At 54.0% G+C, this 14,273-nt stretch overlaps 1 protein-coding gene across 1 annotated transcript in view; it reads left to right on the top strand.

Moving 5' to 3' along the window:
* RXRA (retinoid X receptor alpha) overlaps positions 1-9,849 on the top strand; it is a 106,318-nt gene extending 96,469 nt beyond the window's left edge. The window contains exons 9-10 of the mRNA XM_064676750.1: positions 1,010-1,115; positions 4,745-9,849. Of these exons, the coding sequence (XP_064532820.1) occupies positions 1,010-1,115; positions 4,745-4,892 (254 nt within the window). The 3' untranslated portion in view covers positions 4,893-9,849. The remainder of the gene's footprint in view (positions 1-1,009; positions 1,116-4,744) is intronic.
* Positions 9,850-14,273: the final 4,424 nt, after the last annotated feature.

Raw genomic sequence — 14,273 nt, 5'->3', positions numbered from 1 at the left:
GTGCTCATAAAATACACAAGAACTTGAACATCTGTCAGCAGTTTGCTTGGTTCCACAGACTCCAGGAAGGTTCATGCTGCTCGCTTTTCCTCCCTGGCCCGAGCTGCCCAAGGGAAGAAAAAGGTTCAGTGCCAGGGCTTGTCTCCAGCATTTTGGGGAGCAAATCCCTGTGCAGCAGGAGCCAGCTGGCAGCCTGCACATACCTGCACAGCTCTGCTCAGAGGGTGTCTCTGTATTTTAGAGCAGGTCAGTCCAGAGCAAAAAAGCCAAGGACAGACCTCCACATCCACAGCCACCCCTCCCCTCCCTTCCCTGCCCTCTCAGGAGCACAGTTTGTGCCCAAGCACGGCTCCTTCCCTGGATTTTCCCACCAAACCCAGGCCAGGCCGTTTCAGCAGGGTTTATTGCTGTTTCTTGGGTTTGTTTTTCTTCTTGGCTTTTTTTTTTTTTTTATTCCCTGCCCTCCTTGTAATCACCAGTAATTTATTGTCTGTAATTTGGGATTAGCCGTATATGGTAAAAGAAGGGGAATCTGGAGAGGTTCCCGTGGCACATGTGCTTGGGGATATCGATTTCTTGACTGTCCCTTTCACCCTACTAAAAACAGATCCTGGCTGTGTCACAGGGGACCTGCCAGAGCTGGGGCTTCTCCTTTAGCCCCAGCTCAGGGCTTGTGCTGGAGGGAGAAATCCCACAAGCCCAGGACTTAAGGGGGGCTTAAACCCTTCAAATGAGGGACCACTGGAATGAGCCAAAACGGTTGGGGTGGGGATATGAAGCGGAATAAACCAGATCTGTAGTCACAAGGCAAACCTTTGAGGGCTTGAATGCTCCCCAGGAGTTGTTTGGTACTGCCCCAAACACCCAGGGCTCACACCCTGCATCCACACTCTGCCCTGGTCTGGTGGTGCTGAGCGGGATGGAGGGAGCTGGGGAGCTCATGGGGGGTCCTTGCCTGCCTGGAAAGCCTGGAGATTTTTTGGCTGATGGTGTTTTTGTTGCCTTTCAGACTCGAAGGGTCTGTCGAACCCGGCCGAAGTGGAGGCGTTGCGGGAGAAGGTGTACGCGTCGCTAGAGGCTTATTGCAAACACAAATACCCCGACCAGCCCGGGAGGTGAGTCCCCTGTGCCCCGTCCTCCTGCAGCCTCACACCCCAGGGAAACCCCCTGCAAAGGGTGCTGCATCCTGGGGCAGGTCTGAGGGATGTCCTCGGGGTCACACCAGCACACAGCTGCTGGGTCCCTTCCGTTTGGGGCTCTCTGTTCCCAGCTCTGCTCAGAGTGAACATTCTCTGCAGATAAACCCCTCATTTCTGCCTGTGAACACCCTCAGAAAATCCCCCTGTGCAGTGCAGAGAGGTCCTTTTTCCCACGCCAGTAAATCCATCCCAGCCAGGACAAGGTGGGCAGACCTGAGGAGCCCCGGCTCCCGCGGCCGCAGCAGTGGGATGAGCACATGTGGGAAGGGGGTATCATTTCCCTTTTGGAAACCACGGAGAGCAAACCACAGCGAAAATAAGACTCACATGGAGTTAATTTTCGGTGGCAGATGAGCATCATTGCTGGGAAGTGAAAGCCTCAATTGATGCTCTTTTCTCCCCTCCCCGCCTTCCCCAATCCAGCTGGGAATGGGAGGGGGAATTAGGAATGCTTTCCTGGACCGCTCCGGAGCTGAGTGGGCGCATTTTCCCAGTTACAGCCTGAAGCTGGCAACTGCCAGTTAAGTTACTGACAGTTTTTTGAGCAAGCAAGCAAAGCACTGGAAACTGCTACTGGTGCGTGGATACTGGGAAAAACAGCCCAAGCAACTGGGATTTGCATCCCACCTGCATTCCTGGTCTTGTGTGTCTGGATAAAAAGAAGGAAGCTCTCACAGCAGTGAATGCAGTGGGCAGATCATGCCTCCAGAAGTAATGTTGGACCTTCCTCCCTCCCCGCTTTGGGTGCCACTCTGCTGGCAGATGAAGAAAGATGGGTTCTTAAGGGGCTTCTGGGGTGTTCTTGGTTGGCTTGTGGCAGGGAGAGTGAGGGTGAAGGTGCCAATGGGTGCATTTGAGTTGTGGCGAGGAGGGGAAGTGAGGGATGAGCACAGTGCACGGAGCAGGGGTGGTTACCTCTCCTCCCCCAGGTGGTTTGTGTGGACCCCAGGCCAACTCTCAAGCTGACTTTTCTTCCAAAAAGCGTTATTAAAATGCATTTCTGAAGCAAATGCAGAGCCAGAGCCTGCACTTTGGTTGTTGTGGTGTAGCAGAAGAGCTGTGATCACAGCCAGCCATACCTGGAACAGGGAGAGCTGCCCTGGGAGTCATGGCCAGCAGCTCTCCTGGATTGTTCCCTGGTATCCACAGACAGGTTGTGGTGCCCTTGCACATGCTGCTGGACAGGGGCTGGGCTGGGGCTGGGCTGCGGGTGGGCAGGGGACTGTCACGAGGACAGCCCTGCTCTTCATCACCCAAACCACTGCCAAGCTGTTGTGCATGACTGAGCACAGTCACTGAGCCACCAGTTCAAACCAGTTCCCCAGGGCTCTGCCTCCATGCTCAGTGATGTGTAAGGGAGTGTTTTAAGTCTGGAAGCTGCACCAGGAGCTCTGGAGTTTAATCTCTCACTGGCTTTGATTGACCTTGGGTTGGGGACCTCTTTGTGTGATCCCCACACCTTTCCTTGGTGACCTTAAAGGTTTTGCATGCTGAGGGATGCCCTGAGAGCTGTGACCGGGCACTGCTGACCTCACCCCATGTCTCCTACGGTGCAGGGCAGGGGTGAAATAATCCCAGGTGACTCGGGAGGGTTAACTCGTGGGCTGGGAGTCCGGAGTTGCACAAGAGCTCAACAAAGTTCTCAGGAACTCTCTCCATCCTCCTGGTCTCATGGCACAATGTGATCACCATCTGAGGCTGGAAACAAGTTCTTCCTGTGGTTGAGCAAACTCCTGCTCGAGCCATGATGGGTCCCCTCCCCTCTCCACGCTGTGGGATCACTGGGCTTCCCACCACTCCAGGTGCCTTCCAGTGCGGGGCTTCAGCTGAGTCCCCGGCCAGCAAGAGCTTTGGGAGCACCATGTAAACACCAAAAGAGAACTCCTCTGCAGCAGCAGGGCAGAGAGAGGCATTCCTAGGAAAAACCCACCCATGCTCCCCCCCTGCAGCCCCTGCTGCTCCACGGGGTGCCTACGTGACACCCAGCAGCCGCAGGGAGTCAGGAATCAGGGCTGTTTTCTCCCCTCCCAGCCCCAGCCCTGGCACGTTGTGCTCCGGGCTGGTTATCTCACAGTTAAACATATCCGAGGGCTGGAGCCATCATCTGGTTTGGTTTAAAGTGAAACTTCCTGAATGGGATGGTAGGACTGATTTGTTTTTCCTGGCTCTGCTCCCGCCGTTCTCGCCAGCTCAGCAAAAAAAAAAAAAAAAAAAAAGAAAGTAGGGAGAGAGAATTGTGCATGCATGTGTAATATCTGTGTGTTTGTGCATGTCTCTATGTGTGTGTGTGTTTTCTGGAGGGTCCCCTTCTCTTTGGGTCTTTGCTTATGTTCAAGCCCTGCTTTTTGTAGCAGGAAAAGCAAATAACTACACTCCTGGCCATTAAAGGGCTTTTTCCTGTGTGGGGATCACTCACTCAAGGGCTTTGTACCAGGAGGTGGTACTGGGAGGTGAGATCCAGTTGCTGCCTGCACCCCAGGGCATGGGCAGGCAGAGTGGGGCCACCCCAGGGTGCTCCAAAGCACTCTGCAGGAACTGGTGGCTCTCTCCTGGCTCTGTAGCCTCTTGCCACCCTCAGAGCCCAACACACAGCAGCTTTTCCATGATATGGATCCATTGGGCTCATCTCCATCCCAGCTGGCTCCTGCAGTGCTGCCGGCTCTCCCCAGCCCCCCTGGCTCTTCCCAGCCCTCCTGCCTGTCCTTCTGCCTGTCAGCTCTTGCTGGCATCACGAGGGTGACCTGATAGCATCTACTCCAGGCAGGGCAGGCTGGGGAGACAGGGCTTTTGTTCCGCTGGGGCTCCGTACTGGGCCTGGGAGCACCCCATGTGCTGGATGGTTTGCAGGGCTCCTGCCAACTTCTGTGTCAAAGCCCTTGTCTCCTTCCATTGGCTTCACCCCCGAGGTGCCTGCAGCCCATCTGTCAGCCAGGTTTCTGCTGTGCCAGCAGCCCCAGGGCTCAGCTGCAGCTGGGGATGGCCAGCAGCCCCAGTGAGGGCTGGTGGAGCTGCCTGGGAGGTGCCCAGTGCCTGCAGGAACGGGACATCGCCAAGCCAAGTGCCAGCTAATGCCACTCACCATCTCCTCCATCCCCTTCCCGGCTGCTTGCCCTTTTCCCTGACCAAAGATCCAGCTGCTGAAGCTGTTTGCACCTCTGCCTGTGCCAAGGCTGGCCCCGTGGTGCCTCCTCGCCGTGGCTGTGGTGTGGGGACCCCACGAGCACCTCAGGGTGCTCACTGGGTGGTGATGCACATGCACCAAACCAGTGGTGCACCCCAGTCCGGGGCTGACCTTTCATTTCTTGTTTTACCCTCCCAGCCTCAGCTATGAGCACTGTTTGTTGTGGATATCCACCGTGGCTGCCTGATCTTCAAGGCTGGGGACATAATTAATGATTTCTCTGCACAGCTCTGGGTGTAGCCCCGTCTCTTTGGCAGCAGGAGGTTGTGTCTGACTCCCAACCCTTCTGAGCTTTGGGGGGCCGGGCAGAAGCGGGGCTGGAGGTGGGGAGGTGTCTGACTGTGCCATGTCTCCTGTCCCCCAGGTTTGCAAAGCTCCTGCTCCGCCTCCCAGCCCTCCGGTCCATCGGCCTGAAATGCCTGGAGCACCTCTTCTTCTTCAAGCTAATAGGAGACACACCCATCGACACCTTCTTGATGGAAATGCTGGAAGCGCCCCATCAAATGACTTAGAGAAACTGCTGCTGGGTCAGTCCCTCGCCCGGCCGGGGGGTCCCGCGGGGCCCCTCCCTCCGCTTTCCTCCTCCGCCGCCGCCCCAGCCCGTCCCTCCCTCCTCACCCCAGCGCCGGAGGCACCGTCTGATCCGGGGGGGGACCCCCCGCCGTCCTCGCCTCCTCATCGCCTTCACCCCTGTCCGTTTGCTGTCACTGCTGCATCTCCAGACCTGCTCGCTGGTCCCCTGCGCTAGATGTAGAGAAGTGGGAGCGGAGAGAGCTCGCCACCCACCCCCTGCCCGGCCCCCGCCGTGCCATGAGTTTTGGGATGAGCCACCAGCCGGGCTTGGCATCACCCACCCCCCCCTCCGTGGGTGCCCCGGGGCAGGAGCGGGGCCGGGGACAGTCCCAGCCCTTTCGGGGGCAGTGGGGTTTGGACAAGCTGAGGGGAGTGGCTGAACTCGCCGGATTGCAGCTGGCTATTTTCAGAGGATGGAGTTTTTTTGAAAAAGAGAAGAGAAAAAAAAAAAAAAACCCAACCAAGAAAAAAAAAAAAGAATTCTATTTTTGGTTTCTAACTATTATTAGTAGTCTCGGTAGTTACTTTGCGGAGGGAGAGGCGGCCCGGCCGTGCCCCGTGAATGAGTCACCCGTGGCTGCACAGAGCCTTCTCCTTCCAGTTCACAGCAGAGGATTTGGGATTGAGCTGAATCCCCCCCACTAAATAACAGGGGACCGGTGGCACAGGGAGCTGGGTCACCCTCTGTGCAGAGTGTGCACCTGAAAAATCCCCCTCTGCCTTCCCAGAGGGCGGCTGGGCATCGCTGCTCTTCCCAAAGATGCCTCTGCGCTGGGTGTGGAGCTGCCCACGCAGAAAGAGCCAGCTGGAGCACTTGCTTTAAGGCTGCCAGGGACTCCCTATTGCCCTACCCCAGCTCATGGGGGCCTGCTGGGACCCCTGCCCTCAGCACAACATCCCGGCATGGCCCCAGAATCCCAGCATGGCCCCAGTATCCTGGCACTGCCCCAGCATCCCAGCATGACCCCACTCGGGGGTTTCGGCTCACCCAGGAGGCTGCTCCTGTTGTTTCAGCCGTGCAAAACACTGCAAGGCAACAATTAGTGGGAGTGCTTGGCCAGGCTGGTTAATTGCAGCTGTTAATTAGTGGTGAAGCAAGAACAGGGCTCCCCCTCCCCTGAATCTCCCCAGTCGGGCACAGATGTGGGGGCTGAGAGGTCCCAACTGGGTGGGGAACATGGCAGCACCCACCCCTCCTCCTGTCTGGGATACTGAGAGCACCAAGAGCACCTTGGCTTTTGCACAGTCCTTTCCTTGAGTCTTGGTGTGACAGCAGGGAGATGGACAAGATTTTGGGGATTAGGGACACGGTCCCAAGAGCGTGCTCACACCCCACAAGATGGGATTCCCCAGGGAGCGTGTGGCAAGAGGTCAGCCAGGGATCATCTCACCCTCATCAGGGGTCTCCAGTGCCCCACCAAAAACCTGAGTTACAGAAAAAAAACAAAGCAGAGCAAGCGGTGAGGGATGTTGGGAAGGGTTTTTTTTTTCCCCTTGGCAGGATGGACTGTCCCAAACACACCGTGGGACAAGTGCTGCGAGCCAAGAATGAGGTGCCTGTGGTTGGCCTCTGGCCAAGGGCTTCCCCACCGCTTCCATGTCCTCTTGTGCTTTAAAACAACAAAGTATTTGCTCCCAAAGATCCTCTTCTTGCTCCCTGTGGGTTGTGGCTGGTTGAAAACACCTCCTTCGTGCCTGGAGGGGGGGGTGGAGCAGCACCCACCACCTCACACCTCTGGTTCTGAGGGGACACAGTTGCCACTCGCCTGTTGTCATCCCGCCTGGCAGCTGGAGTCCCCAGCTCCATCCCCTGCAGCTCAGCAGGCCATCTCACTGCTGAAAAAACACTCAGGATTTCAGGTCAGAACTTCCCCCTCAGGCTGGCCCGAAGTGGCAAATCCGCGGCGGCAGGGAGAGTGTTTTGGCTGCGTTTCCCCAGCAGCCTGCATGCCGCCGAAAATATTATTAAACAGCTTCACCCTGCAAGAATTTGCCAAGAAAACTAGGCAAGAGAGATGAAATCTGGAAAGGGTGCCAGGAAACACGAGCAGGCTGTTCCCTGCCAGCGTGAGGCTGGCGCAGCCCTCGGGGGGTGCAGGGAGGTGTCGGCTCCCAGTGGAGCTCAGCCCGGAGCCCACCCAGCCCCTGGGCAGCCCCCAGGCCGGCTCTTCCAGCAGAAAGGAGCCTGGAACTTGCTTGCCAGAGAGGATGAGGATGCTTTGGGAAAGTTGGTGGATATTGCACTAGAATAAACCCGCTGTCCTTCTCTGTTGGGTGGAACCACTTTTTTTTCCTGCTGGATGGCTTGGAAGGGGCTGCTTGGGGCTGGGTGCTGAGCTGTGGTGGCTGCAAGGTGCTGGGCTGCACGGTGGGAGCTCCTGTCCCATCCCATCTCGTCCCATTCCATTCCATCCTGTCCCTTCCCATCCCATCCTATCCCATCTCAGCCCATCCTGTTCCATTTCATCCCATCCCATTCCATTCTGTCATGTTCTATCACGTTCCATCCCATCTTGCATTCCATCCCACCCCATCCCATCTCATACATCCCATCCCATCTCATCCCATCTCATGTCATTTAATCCATCCTGTTCCATCCCATCCTGTTCCACTTCATTCTATCTCATCCCAGCTCATGTCATCCAATCTCATCCCATCCCATCCCACCCTATCCATCCCATCCTGTGTCATCCCGTCCCATTCCCATTAGCATTTGCCCTCATAAAATGCCATGGGCAGGGGGTATCCCCCACAGGCAGTGTGATGCCAAGGGGGAGGCTCCATGGGTTCCAGACTTCCCATCAGGATGTGCATCCCTGTGCCTCAGTTTCCCTGCTGGAGCAGCTCACAGCCTCAATCCATGCCTGTGGTGGAGGGGGGTTGGGGAAAGGCTGAGCCTTGTCCTGGGATTTCAGTTTTCAGCAGGTGAAGGGGAGTTGGGGTTCCCGGAACGCGGGTGATGAACCCCCAGATCCCACCCCACCCCCTCCATTCCCAGCCCAGCCCTTCCCAAGGGAAGGAAAAGCTTTTGTGCATCCATAACATCCGCCACAGCAGCCTTAAAGCAACGTGCTTTGCATGAGTTTTGAGTCTTTCATTTGTATTCTTTTCACTTTTTGGCTTTTTTTGTTGTTGTTGTCCTCATCATAATAACGCTGAGTATGGACGTGCTTGTTTGGAGAGGTGAGACATGGCTAGAGGAAAAAAAAAGGCACATTATCCACTAGAGAGGTAGGACTTTGATTAACCAGATCTTAGTACTCTTGCAGAAATCTGGTTTGATTAGGGTGATCTATTTCTAATTATTTTGTTTTGTTTTGTTTTGTTTAAATTCCTTTTTGTTGGTGGGACAATCTTTAATTTTCTAAAGATAGCACAAACATCAGCTTTTCAGCCACCCGCTGCCACCCCGGATGTCCCTCACTGCCTGTGCACGTTCCAACACAAGCCCTATCCCAAACCAATCTGAATCCAGCACATCCCAGGCCCCTCCATGAGGATGCTGAGGTTTCCTGGGCGCTGGAATGCTGAGCTCTGTGGCCAGGGGGGCCCCCAGGAGGGGAGGGAGGGGCGAAGGACCCGCAGCACCCGCGGGTGTACGACACCCACACCGACCCCCTGACCTCCACCCTGGGAAGGGGAGCCCTGGGCTCAGCTCCTCATCCTAAAAAAGGCTGGAGCTGGCAGGAATGTGGCTCAAGAGCTGATGCTGTCCCCATCAGTGAGGAGTGTGCAGGAGCTGGTTTAAGTTGCTATATGTGCGTGTGTATACATGTATGTACTGTAGATATATACACTGTATAAATACCCTCACTCACATATACAGATATTATAACTGTAGCAATTACAGACTTTTCGTGGTTTTTTGTGTTTTAAGTCGATTCTTTTTCCTATTTTTTTGTCCTCGCTTTTTATTTTGTTGCTTTTCTTTTCTTTTTTTTTTGTTTGGTTTTTTTTTTTTTGCTCCCATTGTATCCAAATCCCTTTCCAAATTGGCAAATGCCAAATCTGGATCTGTATTCCTCGAGGCAAAGGAACTGCATCTATTTTAAGATGCCTTTTTGTTCTGTTTTATTTTGTTCTGTTTTATTTTGTTCTATTTTGGTTTTTTTTTTGTTTGTTTTTTTTTTTTTTCTTTTAAGCAGGTGGGTTTGAGTAAAAAAAAAAAATAGCTTTAGCAATTCCCAATACTTAGTGATGGATGCCTTGGCTATGGGATGCATAGATTAAAAAAAAATAACATTAAAATTTAGAATGACAAAAAAAAAAAGAGAAAACATAAGGAAAAAAATATCTAAAGCATCAATAAAGTTAAAATCTATTTTTGTACAAATGTAATTTTATCCCTTACCGTATTCTTGGATATTTTCTTTCTGGATTGTTTTGTTTCTTCTACAGAGATTGTTATAAACTCTCTCTATTTTTTCTCACTTTCTCTCTTTCTCTCTGTAATGTTCAGCCACAGGGATCTGGAGAAGAGGGAGAAACTTCTGACCGTGTTTTAAAGGCTTTATATGAAATCTCTTTTGAAATAATTTTTTTGAATGAACTTTTTATTTTTTTTTTCCCCCACTTCCAAAATTTTTTTCGGGGGGGGGGGTAAGGGGGAGGGGAGGGAGGGCGTGGGCTGGTCTGGGGGTGTCTTTTGTCACGTATATCCGGCGTTCCCGCAGGTCTGTTTTACTGTGAAATCACTACCGTATATTATTATTCACTTAAAAAAAAAAAAAAAGGTAAAAAAAGAAAAAAAAAAAAAGAAGAAAGAATTGCTGCTGGAAACGCCAGTATTTTGAGAACAATTGTATTAGAATTGTGGAAAAAATGAGAAAAAAAAAAAGAAAAAGAAAAAAAAGGAGAAAAAAAAAAGAGAAAATATATGAGCATTTTAAAATATAACCCAGTCCAAGTCCTCTTTTGTTCTTCACTGGTGTGTCCTGAGCTATTCATTCAGGTGGGGGATTGTCCCCACGGGGGGGCCCCATCCTTCCTTCTCACTGCGAGTCTGACTAAATGCAGCCTGGAGTAAGTTCACCCACGGCAGAACCACAGGGGGAACCGCAAGTCTCAGCCAAGGAACGTTTTTCCTTTTCCTCAGGTGTTTTTCCATGAGTGATTTTCGCATCCCTTTGACATCTCCAGCTGAACCTGCTGGGGACCCGATCGCTCCCTGCAACGTTCCCGTTCTCGTCCCCCTCCAGTGGGACAAGTGGCCATTGTGCCCACTGGGATGCCCGTGGCCGGGCCCGCAGAGGGATGTGCCAGCTGGATGCCAGCCTGTCCCTGCCTGGGTGGCACTGAGGTGACCAAGGCCACCCTGGGCACATCAGGGTGATCCCTGTGCCGTGGCAGCACGGGCGGTGCTCAGCTTTGGGCAGAGCGGGCAGCACCCCCAGCCCGGTGATGAGTGTGTATGGACGAAATGTTTTCCAGCCCCCATCCCTGCTGGAGTTACCCCATGGAGCAGGAGCGGTGCTGGGAGCAGTGGGTGGGAGAGCAGGAGCCGTTAGCGCTGGCCTTCCCTTAACCTGGATCTGTTGCCAGGTACAAACAAGATTGAACTCGCTCTGGGGTTTACAGCGCAGATAAATCCTCCCCCGACGGCTGCAGAGCCGGTCAGATAGAGACGGAAAATCAGTGTCTCAATTTGGTTAGTGACGATCCCCGGGTTTGCAGCTTGGCTGCGATATTTTTTCATTTGGGAAGCGCTGGGAGGAAGCTTTTGGAGGGCGAGGGAAGGGGCACGGGGGGTTATCCTCCTTGGCAGCGACCTGCTGCTCCCCAGAGCTGCCCATTCCCACTCCCTGCCCCATTTTGGGAGCCCCCAGGGACCCGGGAGCACCCGCCCGGCCACGCTCCCATCTGACGGCTCCCGCTGCAGAGGGTGGTTGTGTGTCTCGTTAACCTCCGGGCAGCGGTTTGTGTTTGGAGAGTAAATATTTACCTCCCTTCCGGAGGGTTTTTGTCCCCCATCCCCGGGCGGAGCGCGCTGGGGTCTGTGGGGCAGCGCTCGCCGGGATGCGCCGCGGGCTGCCCGGGGGTCACTGCTGCCCGCGGCGCTCCAAACCCACATTTTGCTTTGAAAATCGGGTTTGCTTCTATATTTAACGATGCTAATAACAGAAAGAAAAGCAAAGCCAAGCTGGCCACTGTTTTGGTTTTTGTTTTTTGTTGTTGTTTTTTTTGGTTGCTGCTGTCTTTCCTCTGCTGCATTTTCTGCTGCCACCCACTCCCCAAAGGCGGGGGGCATTCTCAGCCCCCAAAACCTGGGGAAGGACTCTGCTCCCTCTCCTCTGCTGCCGGCGAGGGAGGAGGAGGTTTGCACCTTGGCCAAGTCGTTGCTGTTTTTCCAGCTTCTGCGGGGATCAAAGTGCCTGTTTTGACTCTTCTCCTGATTCCTTGATAAGAGAAGATGATTGTAATGCAATTAAGCATCTCACACATGCAATGGCTTTGGGCTTTTGTTGTGTCTCCGGGCTGGGTGTGCGCAGGATTCACCCTTGCCCTGTGAGCAGCACGGAGACAAGGAGCTCAGGGACAGCACACACAAAGGGGCTCGGAGCCCTGTGGTTTATCAGGAGCCTCCTAACACCAGATTTCCTTAAACCCTGAGCTCTTGGAGATGTGGGATCAGGGGGAGACTCCAGCTTCCCCTTCAAAATCCTATTCCTTGTCCTCTGGGTGCTTGAGGGGGTGGAGAGTGGAAGATGCTGTGTCGGGGGGGGGGGGGGGGGGGCAGGGCACACTCTTGGAAATACGTTTTGCTTGGTGGCACCGGTCTGGCCACTTAATTTCTGTGCATCCCCCGTGCTGACAGAGATGGAGTGAGGTGTCAGCGGAGTGTTTTGAAACCCTTAAGAGAAGGGCTGTGATCCCGGCCCTCTCCGTGCCTCGCTTTTGCGGCGAGGAGGGGCTCTACAAATAAATACAGACAGATGAGCTCTTTCACTGGTAATTTGTCACTTCATAATTGCCAAAGAAAAGCAGGTTAGTTTTCTCCTCCTGACCTCTCTCAAGTAGCCTTTTCACCCCAGCTGGCCCCGGGGCCGGGGTCGGGATCCCGCCGTGCCCCCTCGGGGCAGCCCCCGCCCATGCGGGGGCCGCAAAGGGCACCTTGGCCTTCTGCGGCACGTTTTCCAAGTGACATTCCCATGGGTGTCCCCATGGCATCACCAAGCCGCAGCGACAGCCACCCCCAGGCATGTCCCAGGGTACCCTCGCCACCTCGCCCCTGTGTGGGTGGAAATGGGAGCAGCTGGGAGCACTGGGAGAGCTCGGAGGACCTGGATTTCAGGGTCATACTCTGTTTCAAATAGAATTTGGGAGTTCGAGCAGTGGGGACACTCTGTAAGATCCAGCTGATCCTTTCCCTTGCCCCTGTGCTTTCCTCTCCATCCTTGGCTCCCCAGGGCGGGGTGGGAGTTGCACTCCAGCTTTTTCCAGGTGGGCCTTCGTTCTGGAAAGTCCTGGGCGGCTCGTCTGCTGGGAGCGACGTGGGTGAGCGGGGATGAGCAGGGCGGGAGGCTGCGGTTACAGACGGGGGCGGGCGAGCGGCTCCGCGGAGCGGGGCTGACCCCCGGGGGATGCGGGGCCAGAGCCTCGGGGAGCCCCCGAGGGCCGGCGTGGCCCGTCCGAGCAAAGAGCAAAGTGCTGCTGCCATCTCCCGACCGGAGCGAGCCCTGCCCGGGATGCCCTTCCCCTGTCAGGGATCCCGCTTCCCTTCCCGGGATGCCAACTCCCCTTCCCGGGATGCCCACTCCCCTTCCCGGGATGCCCGTGCCCCTGTCCAGGTCCCATTTCCTTGCTTGGAGCAGCCCTGGGACTGGAAGGAAACAATATATACTATAAAATGGTTTTTTTTGGTCTTTTACTCTTATTTGACATCATCCTGGAAGCCTTCAAAGACCAGGAAGCAAAGCTCTCTCCCTCTCTTTGGTGCTCCATGGTGCCCAACATCAGGTCCTTCTAAGCAGCTTTCTGACCCTGAAAGATGCTTTGCTATCAGTCACCCCCATCTCCTTTCCTCCTCCTTGCCCTGACTGAAATTTCTGTCCTGACTGAAATTTCTTGCTGAGGTGACTTGCACAGATCAACAGCCCAAACACTGTATCTGAAGTATTTTAACTCATTTCCCCCTCAGAGCACCGGCTCTGCTCTTCCCTTGCGGTCTGACAAAGGGTTAACAAACTGCTTAAAGCAAAGCATTGCCTGAAACGAGGATCTTTCATTTCCAAAGAGCCTGAGATCCCAAGGCACAGGCGAGAAATACTGGCCACAAAAATTTTGCATCTCTCTCCCTTACAACACTGGCAGTGAAAACCTTGTTTGGCTTCACAGGCAAGATTTTCCATACCGTGCTCCAACGCAACTCAATTCCACTAAGCCCACATCTTGTTTTTCTTCTGACAAAGTGAGGTATGATTCTTGGCTCGGCGATTCTCTTCTGTGGAAGACTAAATGAAAAGATGCTTTTAAAGCTCATTCACTCAACACTCAACCCAAAACCCAAGGGGAGGGTCAAATGGAAATTCGCTGAAGTTATCAGCCAGGCTTTTTGCTGAATTTCTTTTATGGTGGGTATTAGGGTGAAGAGCATTAAATGAAGACACAAGTGTTTGCTGGGATGCTGTTAAAGGTAGAACAGCCTGATGAGTAAAGCAGCAAGGCCATTTAATTTATTTTCTTATAAAAAGCTTGTGTTTTGAGTCACGGTGATTCCTGAGGACTCAACTCTCGGTGTTCATTTGTCTGGACCTTTTAAATGATAACATAAAAGCACCCTGCCTTGTCATAAGAGCAGCCACGTCCTTCACAGGGTAGGAGCTGCCTTGTGTGAGTTCACTGGAGAGCTGGAGAGAGCCAGGAGGGAGGTGAGGGGATGGAGGGGGAATTGCCTGGCTCAGGGTTGGCCAGTAAGCCAGGGGAAGAGTGGGGAGAGTGTTCCCACCCTCCACAGCCTTCCACCATCCTCCTGCTTTGCTGCTTGGGAATTTTGCAGGCTGGAGTCTGTTCCTGGGGCTCCCTGTCCCTTCCTACCTGCTCAGGAGGTTGCTTTCCACTTGTCCTGGTTGTGGTGGGTATGGCACAGCCACCATCACTGGAAGGTGGTGGGGCCCTAAGGACACTGTGACACCAGGAGGGGCTGGAGGAGCTGCAGGGCTTCATCTCAAGGGCAGGGAAAATGATCTCCGATGTCCTGGAAGAGCCTGAGAGAGGGTTACACCACACACCACAGACAGAGGAAACCTTTGTCCCTGCACTGTCCCACCAGCCCAGAGTGAGGGAAAAGCCTTTTCTCAGCCCTGGAGTGGCAGTGAAATGGG

Source organism: Pseudopipra pipra, chromosome 20 (assembly GCF_036250125.1).
Source record: "Pseudopipra pipra isolate bDixPip1 chromosome 20, bDixPip1.hap1, whole genome shotgun sequence".
NCBI classification, from domain to species: Eukaryota; Metazoa; Chordata; class Aves; order Passeriformes; family Pipridae; genus Pseudopipra; species Pseudopipra pipra.
This window is presented reverse-complemented; position numbering and strand designations above follow the sequence as displayed.